General features: G+C 37.5%; 2 protein-coding genes across 2 annotated transcripts; both read right to left on the bottom strand.

Moving 5' to 3' along the window:
* Positions 1 to 6961: 6961 nt before the first annotated feature.
* Positions 6962 to 9856, bottom strand: LOC131623749 (uncharacterized). The gene is made up of 4 exons (XM_058894772.1): positions 9256 to 9856; positions 8330 to 9171; positions 7244 to 8173; positions 6962 to 7015 (listed from the first exon to the last, which is right to left on the bottom strand). Exons 1-4 carry the CDS (start codon positions 9854 to 9856, stop codon positions 6962 to 6964), a joined length of 2427 nt encoding a protein of 808 aa, XP_058750755.1.
* A 1154-nt stretch (positions 9857 to 11010) lies between these two features.
* On the bottom strand, positions 11011 to 14358 carry LOC131623748 (uncharacterized). Its single transcript, XM_058894771.1, has one exon. The coding sequence runs from the start codon at positions 14356 to 14358 to the stop codon at positions 11011 to 11013; it is 3348 nt and encodes a 1115-aa protein (XP_058750754.1).
* Positions 14359 to 22025: the final 7667 nt, after the last annotated feature.

Genomic DNA, 22025 nt, shown 5'->3' with positions numbered 1-22025 from the left:
ATTGTATTATTCACATAAATATGACATATCTTTCTAATTTAAAAATATAATTGAAATTTTTTATGTATAATTTATTAACATATCTCATACTATAAAATTTTATTTTGTATTTTATATAATTTTAAAGTATGTTTAATAATATTATTATAATTAAATATACTTAATAAATATATTATTTGATTTTAATAAAATTCAGGTAAAAATTATAATAAAACCCGTGCAACGCACGGGCCAAAATCTAGTTTAATATAAATCAAAGGTTGTCATACTGACAATCCTAGACAAAAACCCTAGCATTTGCTTACGTGTCATTTTCACATAGCTTCATGCTTATGTATCATCCTCACAAAATTCTACCAATTTTTTAATTTAATAATGAAGAAAATATGGTATGCTTATCTACTTAATATAAATCTAAGTCTGTCCCTACATAGAAAATAAATAAATAATAATAATAATAATAACTATAATAATAATAAACATAATAAAAATAATAATTATTATACTTATAACTAAAATAATAATAATATAATATTCAACAACCACTAATAATAATAATATAAATAATAAATTTTAATATAATATTCATCTAATAATAAAATAATAATAATAATAATAAAATATAATATTCAACTAACACAATTAAAAATACTATTATTTATAAAATTAAAACTATTTATCTAATATGCACCCAACTATAATATTTAACACTATATTAATAATTATTAGAAATATATGAGGAATAAATGAAACAATTATCTAACAATATAACAAAAATATATATGTTAAAGAATTTAAGTGACAAAAATATTATAAAAATAATAATTTAAATACAGAACTAAAGATTAACGGATATAATAGTTTAAAATTTATTAACATTTTATTTTAATACTTTATAATATGATATAATTTTTTTTAAATATTGTATTTAAATATAAATTTTATTAATAAATAAATTTGAGAATTTGAATTTTGAAGTGATAAAATAAAATAGAAATATGAAAAGGTATATTTTGATCTAATATTATTTTTAAAATCTACAAATAATATAATTTTGGTTAATATCAATAAAGTTTTTAATAACTATTTTACTTATATTTTTAGAAAAACACGGTAATTTAGAATTTATATAAAATAAAAAATCATTTTAATTATTAGAAATTTATGAGGAATAAATGAAACAATTATTTAACATATAACAACAAATATATATATATATATATATATATATATATATATATATATATATATATATATATATATTTTTTTTTTTGTGTAAGCAAGATATAATATAACGGAGAACAAAGGATTCTCCAACCTGATTACACAGAGAAACGAGATAACCCGACAACTACGACAAAAAGTGCAAAGGATCCATGCAGAACTCGTAGAAAGAGTAATTGGGGTAAGTAATTTTTCCGCAAAAAGACCACCTCCACACCAAGTGCTTAATGTTCCAAACAGTATTATTCACATTCCAAGCATCCTTCCGAAAGCAACTTCCGTTCCTAACCAACCAAATAATCCAAGTGGTAGCTGTAGCGCTAAAAATTACTCGAGGTGTCTACACACTCGAAAAGGAACAGAGTCGCCACCGATCTTTATTTATTCCAAAGAGGAAAGGGAAAATGTCGAATAAAACCCATGGATAAAAACAAATGGATAAGACGGTCATCGCAACCAAATTAGGGTTCGGGAGTCGGTTAGGCAAGGGGAAGGTATTAGCACCCCTCACCTCCATCGTACTCGATGGGACCCATTTAGCTAGTTTTATGAATGAGTGTTTGCGTAATGTTTGCGTTCTTTAGTTTATTAATCAATAAAAGAAAAGGGGTTTTTATTTTTTATTATTGTGCTCGCCAAGACGCTTGTATCTTGTGCCTACGTATTCCCTCGTGCAATGGGAAAGTCAGAGCAATCGTGGTTCGAATAAAAAACTACGAGTTTGTTGGTTAATTTTATGAAGGATGTTTAGTGTTTGGTTCAAAGGATCAAAGGTATTCAAGAGGTGTGCACTTCTTGTCACTTGATCGCTTCGATTTAATTAAGGAAATATTTTAAAGTTTGATTCAAAGGATCAAAGGTATTCAAGAGGTGTGCACTTCTTGTCACTTGATCGCTTCGATTTAATTAAGAAATAATTTTAAAAAGGTTTTTGAAGAAAAGGAAACTTGATGTTGGATCGAAAAATTATTTGAAACGATTTGGCATTGGACCAAAGTTTTTTTTTTTTGATTGAAATGAATATAATATTTTTGGAATTTTTAATATATAACACATTTTTTCTGGAAGTTTAAATATATATTAGAAGATAAAAGCTAGTATTAAAAAAAACATAGAAACAACAAAAGTGAAATAAAACTCTAGTGTTAGAAATAAAATGGGGGTGTAAAGAAGTGCTGGCCCATGCAACATGGCCCAAACAGTTATAACTTGGACAAAAAAAGGTTTTTATGTTTGGATCGGACCGGGTCGGGCAAGGGATGACCCGGATCCGCGTCTCTCTTAACACACACTTGGGTTAGAAAACCCTAGATCCTAACAGACACAAAAAAAAAAAGGACAAAGAAAAGAAGCCATCGGTGCCTCTATCTTTCTCAAATGTTTTCACACTCTCATCTCTGCTTTTTCTCTCTCAATTCTTACTATTCTCAGAAACAACAACAATATATATAAACCTTTAATCTCACCTCTCACTGTTTCTCTCACTTGCGGTTCGTACCAACACGAAACGACACAACCACAAATGAATTCAAGATGAAGAAAATAAAGCAACATTCAAAGAGACACGCCCAGATCCCACACGAACGAACAATCTCAGCGTCGATATCAAATGGACAACCGAATATATGAGAAATCGGAGAGACTCCGAATCGATCACAACAGATATGTTCGAGCAAGTGGAGCGCGATCACAAGGCGCGGAGATTATGTACAAGGTTAGTGATTCTCATTCGGTCTCCTTTACAGATCATATGAACTCTAATATTCACGATCATGCTTGGATCATTCCGATTTTCTTTCTGTAAGAAATAGTACCGAGTTCTTCTAATGGGTTTTCTTTTTTTAAAAAAAACATCTTATGTTCAGTTTTTTGTTTATGCAGGAAATTGATGGTCGATGGTTAAGCTACATATTGTCAACATTTAAACAAAGCAGAACCTTCCTCTATCCATCAAATACTACTGGTAAACTGAAAAAAGAGTCCAAATCATATTGCCTGATTCAAGTTTCTGAATATTAACATTTGTACAAACTGAAAATGGTTTATGTAGGAAAAACAAAATGAAATGATGTAAGGCAAATAGCAGTACAAAACAGAAGCATCATAAATCAAGATTATGCAACATCACCTCAGCACCATGGAGTTCTAGCTAGCTAGTATCTCCTTAGGGCTTTTCATTAATGAGCACAAAGAGACCTCAGCCATGGTATGACAACAAGAAATGCATAAGCAAGTTACAACAACGATGAGAAACTTTATCTTACAGTCAACTCTAAATCTACTATGATGCTCGGTTCATATGCTTACATCAGAACAACAATAATAAGGCATTTCAGATAAGTTTTTATACCTTCTTCTGGTGTGTGTTGTTTCCGAATGCTTCTTCTTCTAGCTCTATGTGTTTGGTCAAGTGCAGGGGTTTAGGCTCAATCAAAAAAAGAGTTTCAGTGTGAAACTCTATTGATTCATTGAGAGTAGAGAGCCTTTGGTGAGGTGAGTGAAGAGTTTTCTGAGTCTTTTTTTTTTGTGGCTGCCGATCTGAATCCCCTCAATGAAACAGTATATATGTATATATAGTACATTAGGTCTGGGATTGATTTTAGGGTTGGATAGAAATTGTTTAGGTTTGGAAACAAATCTGGAAAAATGCAGCATTTTCTCAAACTGCAGTGCTTTTGCTTTTTGCCATTTTCATGCTATTTCCTGATTCTTCCCATGTGATATGTTTTGTCCTTCAAGAATTTGAATTTCTTTTGCCCATACAGGGTGCAGCGTGGCATCTCAGCAGCTCATTCTTGTTGTTTTTTTTTTGGACATCAAAGTCTTGGGTGAGCCATAAGTTTTGGGCTTTGCAGATTTTTATCTTGCTTGAACAACATAAATGGGCCTGTATAATGACTTTTTACTCTTTTTTGACTCAAGGTTGTTTCATGGAAGGTGATGGAAGTGATTGAAGCTTGACCAAAACTTGATGCTCAAGAATTCTTGAAGACCTTTGTTGCGAAAGCATACATTTGTCATGTAATTTTTGGAATGGCATAATGGAATTTTGTAACTCAAGCATAGGTCTTAGAACTTGGAACTTGTATTTTAAATAAGCCTTTTTTGTAAACTAACACTTGAATAAAAATTTCCATTTTGGATAACTTGAATGAGAATTGATTTTTGTATTATCATGATACCTTTGTAATTCTTTATCCTTTGTAATTCTTGAATCAAGCATTTGCAAATTTGACATTTATTCTTGTATTCTCAATGCGAAGAAACACAAACTCACTCAAGACCAACGATTATGACCAAAATGATTATTGAATTGATAATTGGATCACCATATCGATGAAATAGAAAACCCTAATTTATTTCCACTAGAGCCGACCTTTGAATCACGCTTAATTAATATACCCAGCTTAAACCATGCAAAAACCCTGATTTTGTACAAAATGTCAATTATTTGAACTCATATCTTAGGGAATGAATGAATGATATGCAAACGATCTAGTGGACCGAAATGTATGGTCAAAAATTGGGGTATGACAGATGCCCCTATTTAAGTGTCTTCAATCTAGAGATATGAAGATTGAAATCTTCGTCTCGACGTGATTGAAGGGACTTAAATACAAAAATACACAATTTTTGGCCTTAAGAACTGCAAATATGCATGTTGATATGATATGTATGAATGCAAATGAGGGAAATTATTGGTACAAGGTGTCACAAGAGATAAACTACCACTAGAGAAACAAAGTAAAGACAAATGAATTTCACAAGGGAATATCGACAAAGCAACCCAACTAGGGAAGGGATTACAACAAAGGGATATCCAAGTCCGCCAGGAAATGGAATCTAACTCTACTGGAGAAGAGATTACAAATCTGCAAGGGAAAATACCCCACTGGTAGAGAAACAAAAAATGCACCGACTTTTACTCAAGGTGGAGAAACAAAAGAATCACCGACGTTTACTGAAGGTGAACTACCAACTTTTACTGAAGGTAGAGAAATGAAAGATACACCGACGTTTACTGAAGGTGAACTACCAACTTTTACTGAAGGTAGAGGAATGAAAGATACACCGACGTTTACTGAAGGTGAACTACCGACTTTTACTGAAGGTAGAGAAACAAAAGAATCACCGACGTTTACTGAAGGTGAACTACCAACTTTTACTGAAGGTAGAGAAACAAAAGAATCACCGACGTTTACTGAAGGTGAACTACCGACTTTTACTGAAGGTAGAGAAATAAAAGATACACCGACGTTTACTGAAGGTGAACTACCAACGTTTACTGAAGGTAGAGAAACAAAAGATACACCGACGTTTACTGAAGGTGAACTACCGACTTTTACTGAAGGTAGAGAAACAAAAGAATCACCGACGTTTACTGAAGGTGAACTACCAACTTTTACTGAAGGTAGAGAAACAAAAGAATCACCGACGTTTACTGAAGGTGAACTACCAACGTTTACTGAAGGTAGAGAAACAAAAGAACTACCAACGTTTACTGAAGGTAGAGAAATGAAAGATACACCGACGTTTACTGAAGGTGAACTACCAACGTTTACTGAAGGTAGAGAAATGAAAGATACACCGACGTTTACTGAAGGTGAACTACCAACGTTTACTGATGGTAGAGAAATAAAGGGTACACCAACGTTTATTGAAGGTGTAGGAATAATGTTATCAAAAGTGAAAAAGATACACTCTTGATCCAAGTTTCATTAATTTGAGAGGCCCGAGTGATTAGAGGCAAAAATCAATCCAGGAACAAACGGGAGAGAAATGATCAACCAAGACTCTTGCTGATGAGGAATAAGCTCATCTAAGGATTTATCCTATCCAAAATGGCAAGGAAAGCTAAAGCAAACACTCCCACGAGGGATAAACTCAGTGGGGGATTTAGAGAGGATACACACTTTTTTGCTTAGGGCTGACACTCTATTGGAAAGACGGAATATACTACTTGGTGATAAACACAACCAAAATGGATTTAGGATCATTAGGAAATGCAAATGTGCATGAAAGGTGTAAGTATGAATGTATGAATGCCATGCACATGCTGACAAAACGAAACAAAGATAGATATACTAGCACGACCAAAATTTCATAGCACACGTCAAGTACTCGGCAAGCCTTATTGGGGATGACAAAGATCACTGATGGAGCAAGATTTTGCTATAACATTTAAATCTCTTGGTGGGAAGGCAGCACACTTTGGGAGCAATGGGAACATAATCATAAACTCCGCCTCGAAAGAGTGGGGGTCATTCAAATTCCGTGTTCACTTGGGGAACCATAAACCACACATCCAAAGACCACCACATGCAAATATTCGTAAATCATGCAACAATGACAACCTCTCTTGAGCGACCGCTCAGCCATGTACTTGGATATTAAACCATTCTTGAAGTGATTTGTTGACATCCCCTTTTGTGTTCACAAACCCAAGGAAAAACCTCTTCATTATTATTTTGAAAAAAACAAGTTTATTATTAAAACATAAGTTTCAAATACATATCATCAAAAATAAACGAAATTTTGCATGAAATGGAAATAAATGGGAATAACAAACAATTGGGCAAAGGCTCAAATTTTATTTAATAGAATGGTAGTCCACAAAAGGCATGACTCCATAGATCGTTACAAAGCTTGGAAAATGGTATAAATTGGAAAAGACTACATTGAAATACAATGATCACTATTTCCCCTAACAACTTTGAATTCTATCCGTGCTCTCACTTTAGTCGAAATCGTATTTGATGAGGAATCCTTGGTCGCTTCCAAGTGATCGAATCTGGTTAAATGCAGTTACTTGCCGTAATCCTTAACTTTTGCGTAGACCGCCCTTTTAGGTTTTCAATCTACCAGGATGACTATTTTCTATTTTATGTCTCTAATTTTTGCCTGGACCACCCTTTCGGGTTTTCAGTCCACCGAGACGCTCATTTTTGCCTAAGTCGCCCTTTCAGGTTTTCGACTTAGCGAGCTGTTCTTTTATTTTTTAGGCGAAGTATTTCTTGACTGCATCAGCATTCATAGGTCGTGGGAGCTCCTCACCATCCATGGTTGCTAGGATCATGGCGCCTCCAGAGAAAGCCTTCTTAACAACATATGGACCTTCATAATTTGGCGCCCACTTGCCCCTAGGATCAGGTTGAAAGGACAAGACCTTCTTGAGTACAAGATCACCTTCTCTAAACTCTCGAGGTTTGACCTTCTTGTCAAATGCCTTTTTTAGTCTCTTCTGATATAGCTGACCATGACATAGGGCTGTCAATCTCTTTTCCTCAATTAGATTCAACTGATCAAACCTGTTTTGACACCATTCAGCCTCAGTCAACTTGGCTTCCATCAAGACTCTCATTGACGGGATCTCTACTTCTACCGGGAGTACTGCTTCCATCCCATAGACCAAAGAGAAAGGAGTTGCCCCTGTTGAAGTTCGGACAGACGTACGGTATCCATGTAAGGCAAAAGGAAGCATCTCATGCCAATCCTTATATGTAACCACCATTTTTTGCAAGATCTTCTTAACATTTTTGTTAGCAGCTTCAACAGCACCATTCATCTTAGGTCTGTATGGAGAAGAGTTGTGATGCTCGATCTTGAAGCTTTCACAGAGTTCCCTCATCATATTGTTGTTCAAGTTAGAGCCATTATCAGTGATAATCTTATTCGGAATACCATATCTGCAGATGATTTGGTTTTTGATGAACTTGACAACTACTTGTTTGGTCACATTGGCGTACGAAGCTGCTTCAACCCACTTGGTGAAGTAATCAATGGCGACCAATATAAAACGATGACCATTCGAAGCTTTGGGTTGAATCATGCCAATCATATCAATTCCCCACATAGAGAATGGCCATGGGGAAGAAATGACGTTGAGCAAAGTTGGGGGCACGTGTATCTTATCGGCATAAATTTGACATTTGTGGCACCTCTTCACAAACTGAAAACAATCAGACTCCATTGTCAACCAATAATAGCCTGCCCGAAGCATCTTCTTAGCCATGGAATGACCATTGGCATGAGTACCAAAAGAACCTTCGTGAACTTCTTTCATTAACGTGTTTGCCTCGTGTCTATCCACGCATCTGAGCAAGACCATGTCATAGTTCCTTTTGTACAAAACATCCCCATTGAGGAAAAAGTTGAATGCTAATCTCCTTAAAGTCTTCTTGTCTTTACTTGATGCCTCAGGTGGGTATTCATGGTTTTTGAGGAAACACTTTATATCATGATACCATGGTTTGTTATCTATCTCAGTTTCCGTTGTGAAGACATGGGCAGGCCTATCGAGGCGTCTAATTGTGATGCGAGGCGCTTCATTATGGGCATTCACTTTGTACATGGAAGCCAAGGTGGCCAGAGCATCTGCCATCTGGTTTTCGTCTCTAGGTATATGATGAAAAGTGACTTTGTTGAAGAACGGTAGCAAACGTCTAGCATAGTCTCTGTATGGGATCAACCCCGGATGACGAGTTTCCCATTCACCTTTAATCTGATTGATTACCAATGACGAATCTCCATACACGTCGAGAATTTTAATTCTCAAATCAATAGCTTCTTCAAGACCCATGATACAAGCCTCGTACTCTGCTATATTGTTCGTGCACTCAAAACAAATTCTAGCGGTAAATGGAACATGAGAACCATGGGGAGTAATGATGACTGCCCCAACTCCATGGCCAAAAGAATTAGAAGCTCCATCAAATACCAAACCCCACCGGGATCCAGGTTCAGGTCCCTCCTCAGGGCCTGGCTCTTCACAATCTTTCATCCTCAGATACATGACATCTTCATCGGGGAAATCAAATTTAACTGTTTGATAATCTTCAATAGGCTGGTGAGCCAAGTGATCAGCTAAGACGCTTCCCTTGATAGCTTTCTGCGCACGGTACTCTATGTCATATTCAGACAGTAACATCTGCCAGCGAGCAATCCTTCCTGTTAAAGCGGGCTTTTCAAAGATATATTTGATCGGATCCATTTTGGATATTAACCAAGTGGTATGATTCAGCATATATTGACGGAGACGCTTTGCTGCCCAAGCCAAAGCGCAACAGGTCTTCTCAAGTAACGTATAGCGGGATTCACAATCAGTAAACTTCTTGCTCAAATAATAGATGGCGTGTTCTTTCCTTCCAGTATCATCTTGTTGTCCAAGGACACAACCCATAGACTCTTCCAAAACAGTTAGGTACATGATTAGGGGTCTACCCTCCACTGGTGGGATCAAGATAGGAGGCTCAAGTAAATACTCTTTGATACTGTCAAAAGCTTTCTGGCAATCATCATTCCATACAATGCTCTGATCTTTCCGAAGCAACTTGAAGATTGGCCCACATGTGGCAGTCATGTGAGATATAAACCTGGAGATGTAGTTCAAACGCCCAAGGAAACCTCTGACTTGTTTCTCAGTTCTCGGTGCGGGCATGTCACGAATAGCTCTAACTTTGTCCGGATCGACCTCAATGCCCTTCTGGCTGACAATGAAACCCAACAGCTTTCCAGATCTAACACCAAAAGTGCATTTGTTTGGGTTCAAGCGGAGCTTGTATTTTCTCAGACGCTCAAACAACTTCAATAAGTATACCACGTGATCTTCTTCGGTGTTAGACTTGGCAATCATATCATCAACATAAACTTCAATCTCTTTATGCATCATATCATGGAAGAGGGTTGTCATGGCTCTTTGGTAAGTAGCACCGGCGTTCTTCAAACCGAAAGGCATCACTCTATAGCAGAACGTACCCCAAGGTGTAATAAATGCGGTCTTTTCCATGTCCTCAGGTGCCATCTTGATCTGGTTGTAACCAGAGAAACCGTCCATAAAGGAGAAAACATTGTACTTAGCCGTACTATCTACCAGTATATCAATGTGGGGCAAAGGGAAATCATCTTTAGGGCTGGCTTTGTTCAAATCTCGATAATCAACACACATTCGAACCTTGCCACCCTTCTTAGGAACAGGTACTATGTTGGCTAACCATTGAGGGTATTCTGATGTAACAAGGAAACCTGCGTCAATCTGCTTTTGAACTTCCTCTTTGATTAACACTGCCATGTTCGGGTGAGTTCTTCTCAATTTCTGTTTAACTGGTGGACACTCCGGCTTCAACGGCAAGCGATGTTCCACAATATCTGTGTCTAACCCTGGCATATCTTGATAAGACCAGGCGAAAACATCAGCGTACTCTCTCAACAACTCTATCAATCCTTTCTTGACGTCTTCAGCGAGCAGTGCCCCAATCTTAACTTCTTTCTTGTCTTCTTCAGAACCCAAATTAATCACTTCTATTGGTTCTTCGTGAGGTTGAATAGTCCTCTGTTCTTGTTCAAGCAAACGGGAGATCTCATCAGGAATTTCTTCAATACTTTCTTCTTCAGCTTCGAACACAGGGAAATCAAAGTTGGGAGAGGGCATAGGGTCATAATTTTCAATGGGTTTATCACGAATTAATCTGCACATATGATTTATGCTTGATTTTAGAAACTGATAAATGCGAGAATTTTATGCAGATAATGAAAGTGATTATTTTCTCTCTTTTTTTTTCCAGGTTTTTTAGGTTACCATTTTCCAGAAAAGCGAAAAGTAAAATAAAATATAGGAAACAAAATAACATTTTTATTGATGATATCAAAAATTTGAAACCAAGCCCGACACACATTCTCTTTTGCCTTGGGCAGAGCAAAAGGAGTTATTTTAATGAAACCCTAACATAGCATATTCTTCCGCCTTGGGCAGAGCGGAAGGGTTTTCAAAAGAAACAACAACAAAAGGCATTACTTAGAAATGTGAACCACCGACGGGACATCAACAACACTCCAATTCTGGCAAACTACTCCACGCACCACGAAGCTTGACGAATCCTCTTCAGAATCATTTTCAATAACAGCATCTACTTCAGGAGGTGTAAGATGATCAAAACCTCCACTGTGAAATATCTCTTGCATCGGGCGGGTAACAGTGTCTTGCTTACTATATCTTGCAGATGTAGGAGAAAAACCAAGACCTTCACGAAACTTGTTATCGGGCAGACTCAAAACTTGACCCCAACCCACAGCGGAACCATCTTGAACCACTTGGCGTGCATCTTTCAAAGAAGAGATAGATGTCCCATTCTTTTCAACATCCTTGCCAGCCACAGAAAGTGCTTGGAATTGAGTTCCAACAGCTTCACCAGCGTCAATGTAGGAAAATGACGAAAGATGACTGACCACTAATGCCTGCTCTCCATCCACTGTAACCAACTTTCCATTGCTTACGAACTTCAATTTCTGATGGAGTGTAGAGGTAACTGCCCCTGCCTCGTGGATCCATGGGCGACCCAATAAGCAGCTATACGCAGCATGGATATCCATTACCTGGAATTTGATTTGAAAGGTATGCGGGCCAATCTTCATTGGAAGGTCCACTTCTCCAATAACACTCTTTCTTGACCCATCAAAAGCCTTGACAATAACCCCACTGTATCTCATTGGAGCACCTTGATATGAAAGCCTGGATAAAGTGGATTTGGGCATAACGTTCAAAGACGAACCAGTGTCTACCAATACATTAGACAGAGCATCTAACTGGCAGTTCATTGAAATGTGCAACGCCAAGTTATGATTTCTGCCTTCTCCAGGAAGCTCTTCATCACTGAAACTCAGGTTATTGCAAGCAGTTATATTTCCCACAATCCCACCAAATTGGTCAATCGTCACGTCATTGTCGACAAAGGCTTGATCCAGAATCCTCATCAAAGCTTCCCTATGCACTGGGGAATATGCCAGCAAAGAAAGCACAGAAATCTTAGAAGGAGTTTGCAATAGTTGATCGACAACCTTGTATTCGCTCTTCTTGATCAACTTCAGGATCTCATCGTCACTTGTATCAGCGTTTGTCCCACTAGACTGCCCTTCAACAAAACTTGGTTCAACACCCACAATTGGATTTCTCACTGGCACTTGTTCACCAACTGGGATTTCGACCCTTTTCTGAGGCGATGGTGCAAACACGCGTCCACTTCTCGTCACTCTGCTCACACCAGCAATATTATCAACAGAAGGCACATTGGGTACTGGAACTTCTCTTCCCTCTTCGAGCATAGTGGCGTTGTACTTGTAGGGTATTGCTTTGTCTGAAGTGTAAGGAACCGGGCCAGATGGATAAATCACCAAAGGAGAAACAGAGAAATTCTGGCTATCATAAATCATCTCCATGGGCTCAGGCATATTAAAATGAGGAGTCACAACATTGACATTATCATCCTCATTTCTGTCGTAAGTAATGGTTATGAGCCTTTGATCCAACAGCTTTTGCAAGTCTCTTCTCACAGTGAGACATCCACGTGAACTTCTGGAACAAATTGTACATGCGGCGTGGTCATGTTGAAAATAAGCAAGTCTGCATAAACCAGCATGCATCCTAACCAATGATCCTCTGATATAGCGAATGTTGAAAACTTGGTATCTCCCAGGACATCCGTGCACCATATTCACAGAAGCCGCTCCATGTTGAGGCAAAGGGTTAGCCTGAACATTTGGATTGACATCTTTGAAAGTCAGCATACCACTTTTAACCAGCTTCTGCACTTCCAACTTCAATGGGTAACATCTTTCTGTGCTATGACCAGGTGCACCTTGGTGGAAAGCACAAAAGTCGTCAGCCTTGTACCACCATGGGATGTTTTCCGGGACAGGTGGGGGAGTCCTAGTCTGCACGAGATTCTTCTTTATGAGAGCGGGAAGCAACTCAGTATAAGTCATGGGTATCGGGTCAAACTCTATCTTTCTTTGCGCTCTATTCTGCTGATAATTTTGTGGTTGGCGAGTCTGTTGCTGAGGTTGTTGTTGTATATTTTGTTGAGGAAATTGGGGTTGATAGGCTGGAGCCGTTGGAGCTGTATTGGACACAACCGCGACGTGTTGTGACTGATAGTTGCTCTTTCTTCCAGGCATTCCGTATGAGACAGCACTAACTTCTTGTTCCTTCTTCTTGAAAAAACCGCCCCCAAACTTTTTGACACCACTAGAACTTCCTTCCTTGGCTAATCTTCCTTCGCGAACACCTTCCTCAAGTCGCATTCCCATATTCACCATCTCAGTAAAGTCTGTTGGGGCACTTGCAACCATCCTCTCGTAATAAAACGAGCTAAGAGTCTTCAAGAAAACTTTTGTCATTTCTTTTTCCTCCATGGGGGGAGAAATTTGGGCGGCAACTTCACGCCATCTTTGTGCATATTCTTTGAAAGATTCTCTCTCTTTCTGTGCCATGGCACGAAGTTGATCTCTATCAGGAGCCATGTCAATATTATACTTGTATTGTCGGACAAACGCTTCTACAAGGTCATCAAAAGAACTGATATGGGAACTATCCAATCCCATGTACCATCTTAAGGCAGCACCAGTTAAGCTATCTTGAAAGTAATGGATCAACAATTTGTCATCATCAGTGTGAGTAGCCATCTTTCTACAGTACATAGTCAAATGACTCTGAGGACACGAATTCCCTTTATACTTTTCAAAATCAGGCACCTTGAATTTGGCCGGAATTCGCACATTCGGCACAAGACACATATCATAAGCATTCTTTCCAAATGAATTTTTCCCTTTGAGTGCCTTGATCTCCTTTCGCATCTCTTGGAACTGATCTTGGAAATCGTCATGGACTCCATTTCCTTCACTTGGCTCGACATGGTAAATAGCTTCCTCAGTTTGTGGCACAGTATGTACCAGAGTTGGAGTCATAGTCATTACAGGGGTAAATTTAGCAGCTCCAGGGATAGGTGGGGTGAAGACCATCGTGGGAATGGCTTGAGTGGCTCCAGGAACGAAATGAGTCCCATTCATTGTAGCAGTGGTTTGAATAGCTCCACTGGTATGCTGATATCCTTCGGGCGTAAAGCCGTGAGACATGCCCCAAGGGAAACCATGGGTCGTTTGATAAAAGGAATGACCAGTGTTTTGAGCCATGGCAATGGTAGTAGTGAGAATTTCTGAAATCACAGTGGTTTGTTCTCTAGTCTGAGCTTGAGTATTCTGAGCAGCCATCAAGGTTTCTACCAAAGCAGTTAATCTTTCTACCCCTGCGCGGAGAGTAGTCACTTCATCGCGGAGTTCATGATTTTCTTGCTCAAGGTCTTCCATCTTCCTCTTGTAACTGGCTCGAGTGTTATAATGATGCGGCAGCTTGACCTTCGGGAGGACAAACGAAAGAGATAAGACTAAAGAGGTAAAAACGATGATGCAAAATGATGTGCATGTGCGATAATTGTTATGCTTATGCTTTTCTTTTTTTTTTTTTTGCTTTCAGGGAAATTTTTTTAGCGAATTTGCAAGCGTTTAAGAAGATAAGTCTAATAAAACAAAATAAACTTCATTCATTCAAATTTCAAAGTCAATCATAACAGAGCAAGGCCGAAAAGGCAGAGTACCAAGTACAACCAAAATCTTGCCTAAAACATAAAATTGAAATGAATACATAACAGAACAATAATAAATGCTCAAGTTGGCTTTCCTCTATGTGGCCTAAGTGCCTTCATCTCAGCCTTGAACCTCTTCACCATATCTTCACAGAGGCAAACAAAATAGTGCACAGCGCGGGGAGTATTATCTTCTTCCATGTCATTTCTAGCTAACTCTAGCCTCCAAGGAATGTCCACAATTAGTCGGTTACAAAACTCTACTAGATCACAAAACCTCTCATGACGCCTTTTACTTTCAGACTCCAACATCTCAATGGTGTCTTCACGCTCGTGAATCTTCTGATCCAAATGCCCAACGTGGCTCAACATTTTATCACATTGCTCTCTCAACTCCTCATACCTGGTCCTCCATAGATCTACTTGTCCTCTAGCATGAGACAAATCTTCATTCTTCTGGCGCAGTACCTCTGGATCCACATTACAAGCATCTAGAGCTTCTCTCTTGCAACGAATTTCTTCTTCCAGCTTTGCCACCACATCTTTTAAGCGACTCTTAAGCTCTCGTATTCGTGTCTCAAACTTCCTTCTTTCTTCCCCCTTTTGTCGAATAGCGAGATCTCTCCAATGATAAGCATTTCCTCTTTGTATTTGAGTTTCCTTGAGTTGTTTCTGTAGGTTGGTTATGCTGCCATGCGCTCCCATTAAACCCTCTTGATACTTCTCCTTTGAATCTTCCTCCATCCTAGCTTTTTTGTTACTTTCTTCCAAAGATTCCTTATCCTTCTCAACCTTTCTCTTAAGCCTCATATTTTCACCAATGGTTTTGTTGAGATTTGATTGCATTTCTTCATTTTCTATTGTTAATCTCGCAATCGTTGCTCTCAACTCTTCAGCTTCCTCGTATGATATAGGGATAGGAGCAGGAGTGATGGGCTGAGAGGGAGCCTCAACTAGGAAAGGAAGCTTAATCTTCTCCACCCTTTTCTTAACCCATGTTGTATAGGATTCCCTTGCAGTAGCATCTTTCTTGCCCAAGTCATCCTTTCTGATATGAACTTTATGCCAAGCCCTAACAATCTTATGTAACAAAGATGGGTCTTCTTTTCCCATGTCCAATAAGATCATTTCTTCCAACTCTTGGTCACTCGGCTTGTCCAGCATTGGATACCCCAATTGTCTTAAAGCTAAAGTAGGATTATAACTTATACAACCTTTGGACCCAATCAGTGGTACATTTGGAAAACTTCCACACTTGAAAATAATTTCTTCAACATTTAATTTCCGGGAATACCAAATGATGGACTTTTCGGTTTGTGACACCAAAGTCTTAGCCCACTCATCGCTACCCAAATCTCCAATGTAAGTGTCTGATTTAAACATATGTGAAGTCATCCATTTATAGAGCAACGGGAAACAAAAATTCAAAGTACCAATCTTTTGTTGGTGGCGCAAATAAAGGGAGAAAAAGACATCGGCCAATAATGCAGGAACCGGATTTGCTTCTTCTTTGAATACAGCCCAAAAGACACTCACAGCAGTGGAATCAATGAAGTTCTCATATGTCGGGAACAATACTAACCCATATACAAGGAGGGCTAGGACATCCCGAAGAGCACCCCAATCACGAGCCTTCTCTAATCTGCTTGCCTCTTTTTCCAAGTAAGTCCTCCAAAATCCAGAGGAAACTCCCTTGTTTTTCCAGTTTGAACTCATATCAGAAGATTCAATGTGAAGAGCGGAAGCAAGGTTTTCAAGTTTAGGAACAAATCCCAGACTAGTGTAAGGCATTTTCCCTTTCAAAGGCATACCAAAAATCTTCCCAAACTCTTCTACGGTCGGGGTCAACTGAAAGTCTTGGAACAAGAAACAACGAAGTTCAGGATCATAGAACTGTGCTAAAGCGGTGATCGCCTCTGGATAAACTGTGGTAGCCATAAGATCTAGAACCTTCCCATACTTCTCTTCTAAAGATGTTTGGAAACGATTGGATAACTTGCTTGCAATTTCTTGTAAGTTTTCCACATTTGGTAACTTGACTTTGAATTGTAGAGTTTTCCTTTTGTTTGAATTCATTCTTACTTTCTCTTGCTATGCAAATAACTTCAAGTAAAAAAAAATCCCTGAAAGCAAAATTGATGTTTGTAAAAGATATGATGATATGATGCATATGTCATGTATGAATAAAGGTATAGGATGGTAACATAACAACTTAATCGGGTAGGTTTTCTATAACAAGGGTAGTTCTATATTTTTGTCTACCCATAAAACCCACTCACAAGGTTGGTTCTAGCAGTTTTTGGATATAATGGTTCCTAGAGGCACCCAAGCATAATCAGAATATTGCCATGCGACAGGCGAGCCATCTTATGACAAATTCATGAATACGCATCCTCTAGGTGAGGTTATTGTACCGATCATACAAGGAGTGCACCTTGGGGATCGATACATAACCTCTATAGATGAAACGGGTTCTAAAGGTCCTTGGAGTTAACGGCCAAATCAGATTTTCGTCATGCGACGGGCGAACCGTCTTATGAAAAAAATCTCATGAATAGGCCTCCTCCAAGTGGGGTTTTCGTGTTAGCCATTCAAGGTGTGCACTTCGGGGGCTAACACTACACAACCACCTCCTAACTTATGTTTTTTCTCTTGTTTTTCAAAAGCTCGGGTTGAGAGCTTCACTCAAGCATCATTCCCATTCCCACAGATGAATATATATAGCAATATAAATACAAGCAATAAAGCAAGAGTAAAGAAACATAAACAATACAAGAGTAAACATAAATAACACATGAGCACAAGAATAAGCATAAAGAACATAAGAATAAACATAAAGAACACAAGAGTAAACAAACAAAGGCAAACACTTAAACATAAAACAAACTAAACTAGGGTCGACTCTCTTAAGATTTCTAACTGTCCCCAGCAGAGTCGCCAATTCTGTAGCGCTAAAAATTACTCGAGGTGTCTACACACTCGAAAAGGAACAGAGTCGCCACCGATCTTTATTTATTCCAAAGAGGAAAGGGAAAATGTCGAATAAAACCCATGGATAAAAACAAATGGATAAGACGGTCATCGCAACCAAATTAGGGTTCGGGAGTCGGTTAGGCAAGGGGAAGGTATTAGCACCCCTCACCTCCATCGTACTCGATGGGACCCATTTAGCTAGTTTTATGAATGAGTGTTTGCGTAATGTTTGCGTTCTTTAGTTTATTAATCAATAAAAGAAAAGGGGTTTTTATTTTTTATTATTGTGCTCGCCAAGACGCTTGTATCTTGTGCCTACGTATTCCCTCGTGCAATGGGAAAGTCAGAGCAATCGTGGTTCGAATAAAAAACTACGAGTTTGTTGGTTAATTTTATGAAGGATGTTTAGTGTTTGGTTCAAAGGATCAAAGGTATTCAAGAGGTGTGCACTTCTTGTCACTCGATCACTTCGATTTAATTAAGAAAGAATTTTTAAAGTTTGATTCAAAGGATCAAAGGTATTCAAGAGGTGTGCACTTCTTGTCACTTGATCGCTTCGATTTAATTAAGAAATAATTTTAAAAGTTTTTGATTCGAAGGATCAAAGGTATTCAAGAGGTGTGCACTTCTTGTCACTTGATCGCTTCGATTTAATTAAGGAAATATTTTAAAGTTTGATTCAAAGGATCAAAGGTATTCAAGAGGTGTGCACTTCTTGTCACTTGATCGCTTCGATTTAATTAAGAAATAATTTTAAAAAGGTTTTTGAAGAAAAGGAAACTTGATGTTGGATCGAAAAATTATTTGAAACGATTTGGCATTGGACCAAAGTTTTTTTTTTTTGATTGAAATGAATATAATATTTTTGGAATTTTTAATATATAACACATTTTTTCTGGAAGTTTAAATATATATTAGAAGATAAAAGCTAGTATTAAAAAAAACATAGAAACAACAAAAGTGAAATAAAACTCTAGTGTTAGAAATAAAATGGGGGTGTAAAGAAGTGCTGGCCCATGCAACATGGCCCAAACAGTTATAACTTGGACAAAAAAAGGTTTTTATGTTTGGATCGGACCGGGTCGGGCAAGGGATGACCCGGATCCGCGTCTCTCTTAACACACACTTGGGTTAGAAAACCCTAGATCCTAACAGACACAAAAAAAAAAGGACAAAGAAAAGAAGCCATCGGTGCCTCTATCTTTCTCAAATGTTTTCACACTCTCATCTCTGCTTTTTCTCTCTCAATTCTTACTATTCTCAGAAACAACAACAATATATATAAACCTTTAATCTCACCTCTCACTGTTTCTCTCACTTGCGGTTCGTACCAACACGAAACGACACAACCACAAATGAATTCAAGATGAAGAAAATAAAGCAACATTCAAAGAGACACGCCCAGATCCCACACGAACGAACAATCTCAGCGTCGATATCAAATGGACAACCGAATATATGAGAAATCGGAGAGACTCCGAATCGATCACAACAGATATGTTCGAGCAAGTGGAGCGCGATCACAAGGCGCGGAGATTATGTACAAGGTTAGTGATTCTCATTCGGTCTCCTTTACAGATCATATGAACTCTAATATTCACGATCATGCTTGGATCATTCCGATTTTCTTTCTGTAAGAAATAGTACCGAGTTCTTCTAATGGGTTTTCTTTTTTTAAAAAAAACATCTTATGTTCAGTTTTTTGTTTATGCAGGAAATTGATGGTCGATGGTTAAGCTACATATTGTCAACATTTAAACAAAGCAGAACCTTCCTCTATCCATCAAATACTACTGGTAAACTGAAAAAAGAGTCCAAATCATATTGCCTGATTCAAGTTTCTGAATATTAACATTTGTACAAACTGAAAATGGTTTATGTAGGAAAAACAAAATGAAATGATGTAAGGCAAATAGCAGTACAAAACAGAAGCATCATAAATCAAGATTATGCAACATCACCTCAGCACCATGGAGTTCTAGCTAGCTAGTATCTCCTTAGGGCTTTTCATTAATGAGCACAAAGAGACCTCAGCCATGGTATGACAACAAGAAATGCATAAGCAAGTTACAACAACGATGAGAAACTTTATCTTACAGTCAACTCTAAATCTACTATGATGCTCGGTTCATATGCTTACATCAGAACAACAATAATAAGGCATTTCAGATAAGTTTTTATACCTTCTTCTGGTGTGTGTTGTTTCCGAATGCTTCTTCTTCTAGCTCTATGTGTTTGGTCAAGTGCAGGGGTTTAGGCTCAATCAAAAAAAGAGTTTCAGTGTGAAACTCTATTGATTCATTGAGAGTAGAGAGCCTTTGGTGAGGTGAGTGAAGAGTTTTCTGAGTCTTTTTTTTTTGTGGCTGCCGATCTGAATCCCCTCAATGAAACAGTATATATGTATATATAGTACATTAGGTCTGGGATTGATTTTAGGGTTGGATAGAAATTGTTTAGGTTTGGAAACAAATCTGGAAAAATGCAGCATTTTCTCAAACTGCAGTGCTTTTGCTTTTTGCCATTTTCATGCTATTTCCTGATTCTTCCCATGTGATATGTTTTGTCCTTCAAGAATTTGAATTTCTTTTGCCCATACAGGGTGCAGCGTGGCATCTCAGCAGCTCATTCTTGTTGTTTTTTTTTTGGACATCAAAGTCTTGGGTGAGCCATAAGTTTTGGGCTTTGCAGATTTTTATCTTGCTTGAACAACATAAATGGGCCTGTATAATGACTTTTTACTCTTTTTTGACTCAAGGTTGTTTCATGGAAGGTGATGGAAGTGATTGAAGCTTGACCAAAACTTGATGCTCAAGAATTCTTGAAGACCTTTGTTGCGAAAGCATACATTTGTCATGTAATTTTTGGAATGGCATAATGGAATTTTGTAACTCAAGCATAGGTCTTAGAACTTGGAACTTGTATTTTAAATAAGCCTTTTTTGTAAACTAACACTTGAATAAAAATTTCCATTTTGGATAACTTGAATGAGAATTGATTTTTGTATTATCATGATACCTTTGTAATTCTTTATCCTTTGTAATTCTTGAATCAAGCATTTGCAAATTTGACATTTATTCTTGTATTCTCAATGCGAAGAAACACAAACTCACTCAAGACCAACGATTATGACCAAAATGATTATTGAATTGATAATTGGATCACCATATCGATGAAATAGAAAACCCTAATTTATTTCCACTAGAGCCGACCTTTGAATCACGCTTAATTAATATACCCAGCTTAAACCATGCAAAAACCCTGATTTTGTACAAAATGTCAATTATTTGAACTCATATCTTAGGGAATGAATGAATGATATGCAAACGATCTAGTGGACCGAAATGTATGGTCAAAAATTGGGGTATGACAGTAGCTAGCCATACCACACCCAACTTCCTATCTTTTACTTTTTTTCTATGAAAAAAATAAGTGCCAATCAATAAAATTCGACAAACACTCATCATCTACCGTATCCCTTTTACCAACCCAAATAGCTACCTCACTCCAAATATTTTTCACCACCAAACAACTAAAAAATAAATGATTACAAGTTTCCAAATATAACCACAAAACAAGCACTTTGAATCATCCAAAGAGATAGAAATACCTCGGATCTTCAACAAATCTTTCACCGGTAGCCTATTAAGGAATAATCTCCAACCGAAGGCCTTGATTTTGAAAGGTACTTCCAATTTCCACAACAACCCAAAAGCTCCATCATTCCTATTAGGGGGCCATAATGAATGCGAAGTTTGTTATAGAAATTGTAACAAGAAGCTACCGAAAAAACCTTATCCTCGGAGTTATTCCACACAACGGAATCATTTCCCTCCAACCAACCTCTAAACCCCACCACCCTCCCTTTAAAGTCCGCATACACCTCCTCCAAACAAAATTCTTCCACCTCTACCTCGGATATACCGAAATCTCCCTAAATCCACACTCCACCATTCCACCCTCCCATGGCCGCCACCGAAACAAACTTCAACCGAGAAATGTCATATAAATCCGGGAACATATCTTTCAAAGTAAAATCATACAACCACCTAGCCTCGCAAAACGGAGTAGAATAACCATTATGAACGAAAAACCTACACAAATCAACAATAGGGTCAAGAGAAGAAGAAGATTTTTTTTTAAAACATCCTTCCACCAAAACGAACACTTTGAAAGAACTTTGTGTGTGTGTGTTAAAGAATTGAAGTAGAAAAAATATTATAAAAGTGATAATTTGAAAAAGAACTAAAGATTAACTGATATAATAATTTAAAATTTATTAACATTTTATTTTAATATTTTATAATATGATATAAAATATTTTTTAATCATTGTATTTTAATATATGTTATTTTTAGAGAATAGATAACTTTATTATTCCACAAATATAAGTTTTATTAGTAAAGAAATTAGAGATATTGA

Source organism: Vicia villosa, unplaced genomic scaffold (assembly GCF_029867415.1).
Source record: "Vicia villosa cultivar HV-30 ecotype Madison, WI unplaced genomic scaffold, Vvil1.0 ctg.000077F_1_1, whole genome shotgun sequence".
In the NCBI taxonomy this organism is placed as follows: Eukaryota; Viridiplantae; Streptophyta; class Magnoliopsida; order Fabales; family Fabaceae; genus Vicia; species Vicia villosa.
Note: the sequence above shows the minus strand (reverse complement) of the source record. Positions and strands in the feature narration are given on the sequence as shown.

What these genes read in the sequence shown, in the direction of transcription:
- LOC131623748 (XM_058894771.1), bottom strand. Translation starts at nt 14,358, where the DNA reads ATGGAAGACCTTGAGCAAGAAAATCATGAACTCCGCGATGAAGTGACT.
- LOC131623749 (XM_058894772.1), bottom strand. Translation starts at nt 9,856, where the DNA reads ATGATTGCCAAGTCTAACACCGAAGAAGATCACGTGGTATACTTATTG. An exon ending in TTGGGCAGCAAAGCGTCTCC is followed by an intron (nt 9,172 to 9,255) that starts GTCAATATATGC and finishes CCGCTTTAACAG; the next exon opens with GAAGGATTGCTCGCTGGCAG. An exon ending in ACAAAAGGAACTATGACATG is followed by an intron (nt 8,174 to 8,329) that starts GTCTTGCTCAGA and finishes GATTGTTTTCAG; the next exon opens with TTTGTGAAGAGGTGCCACAA.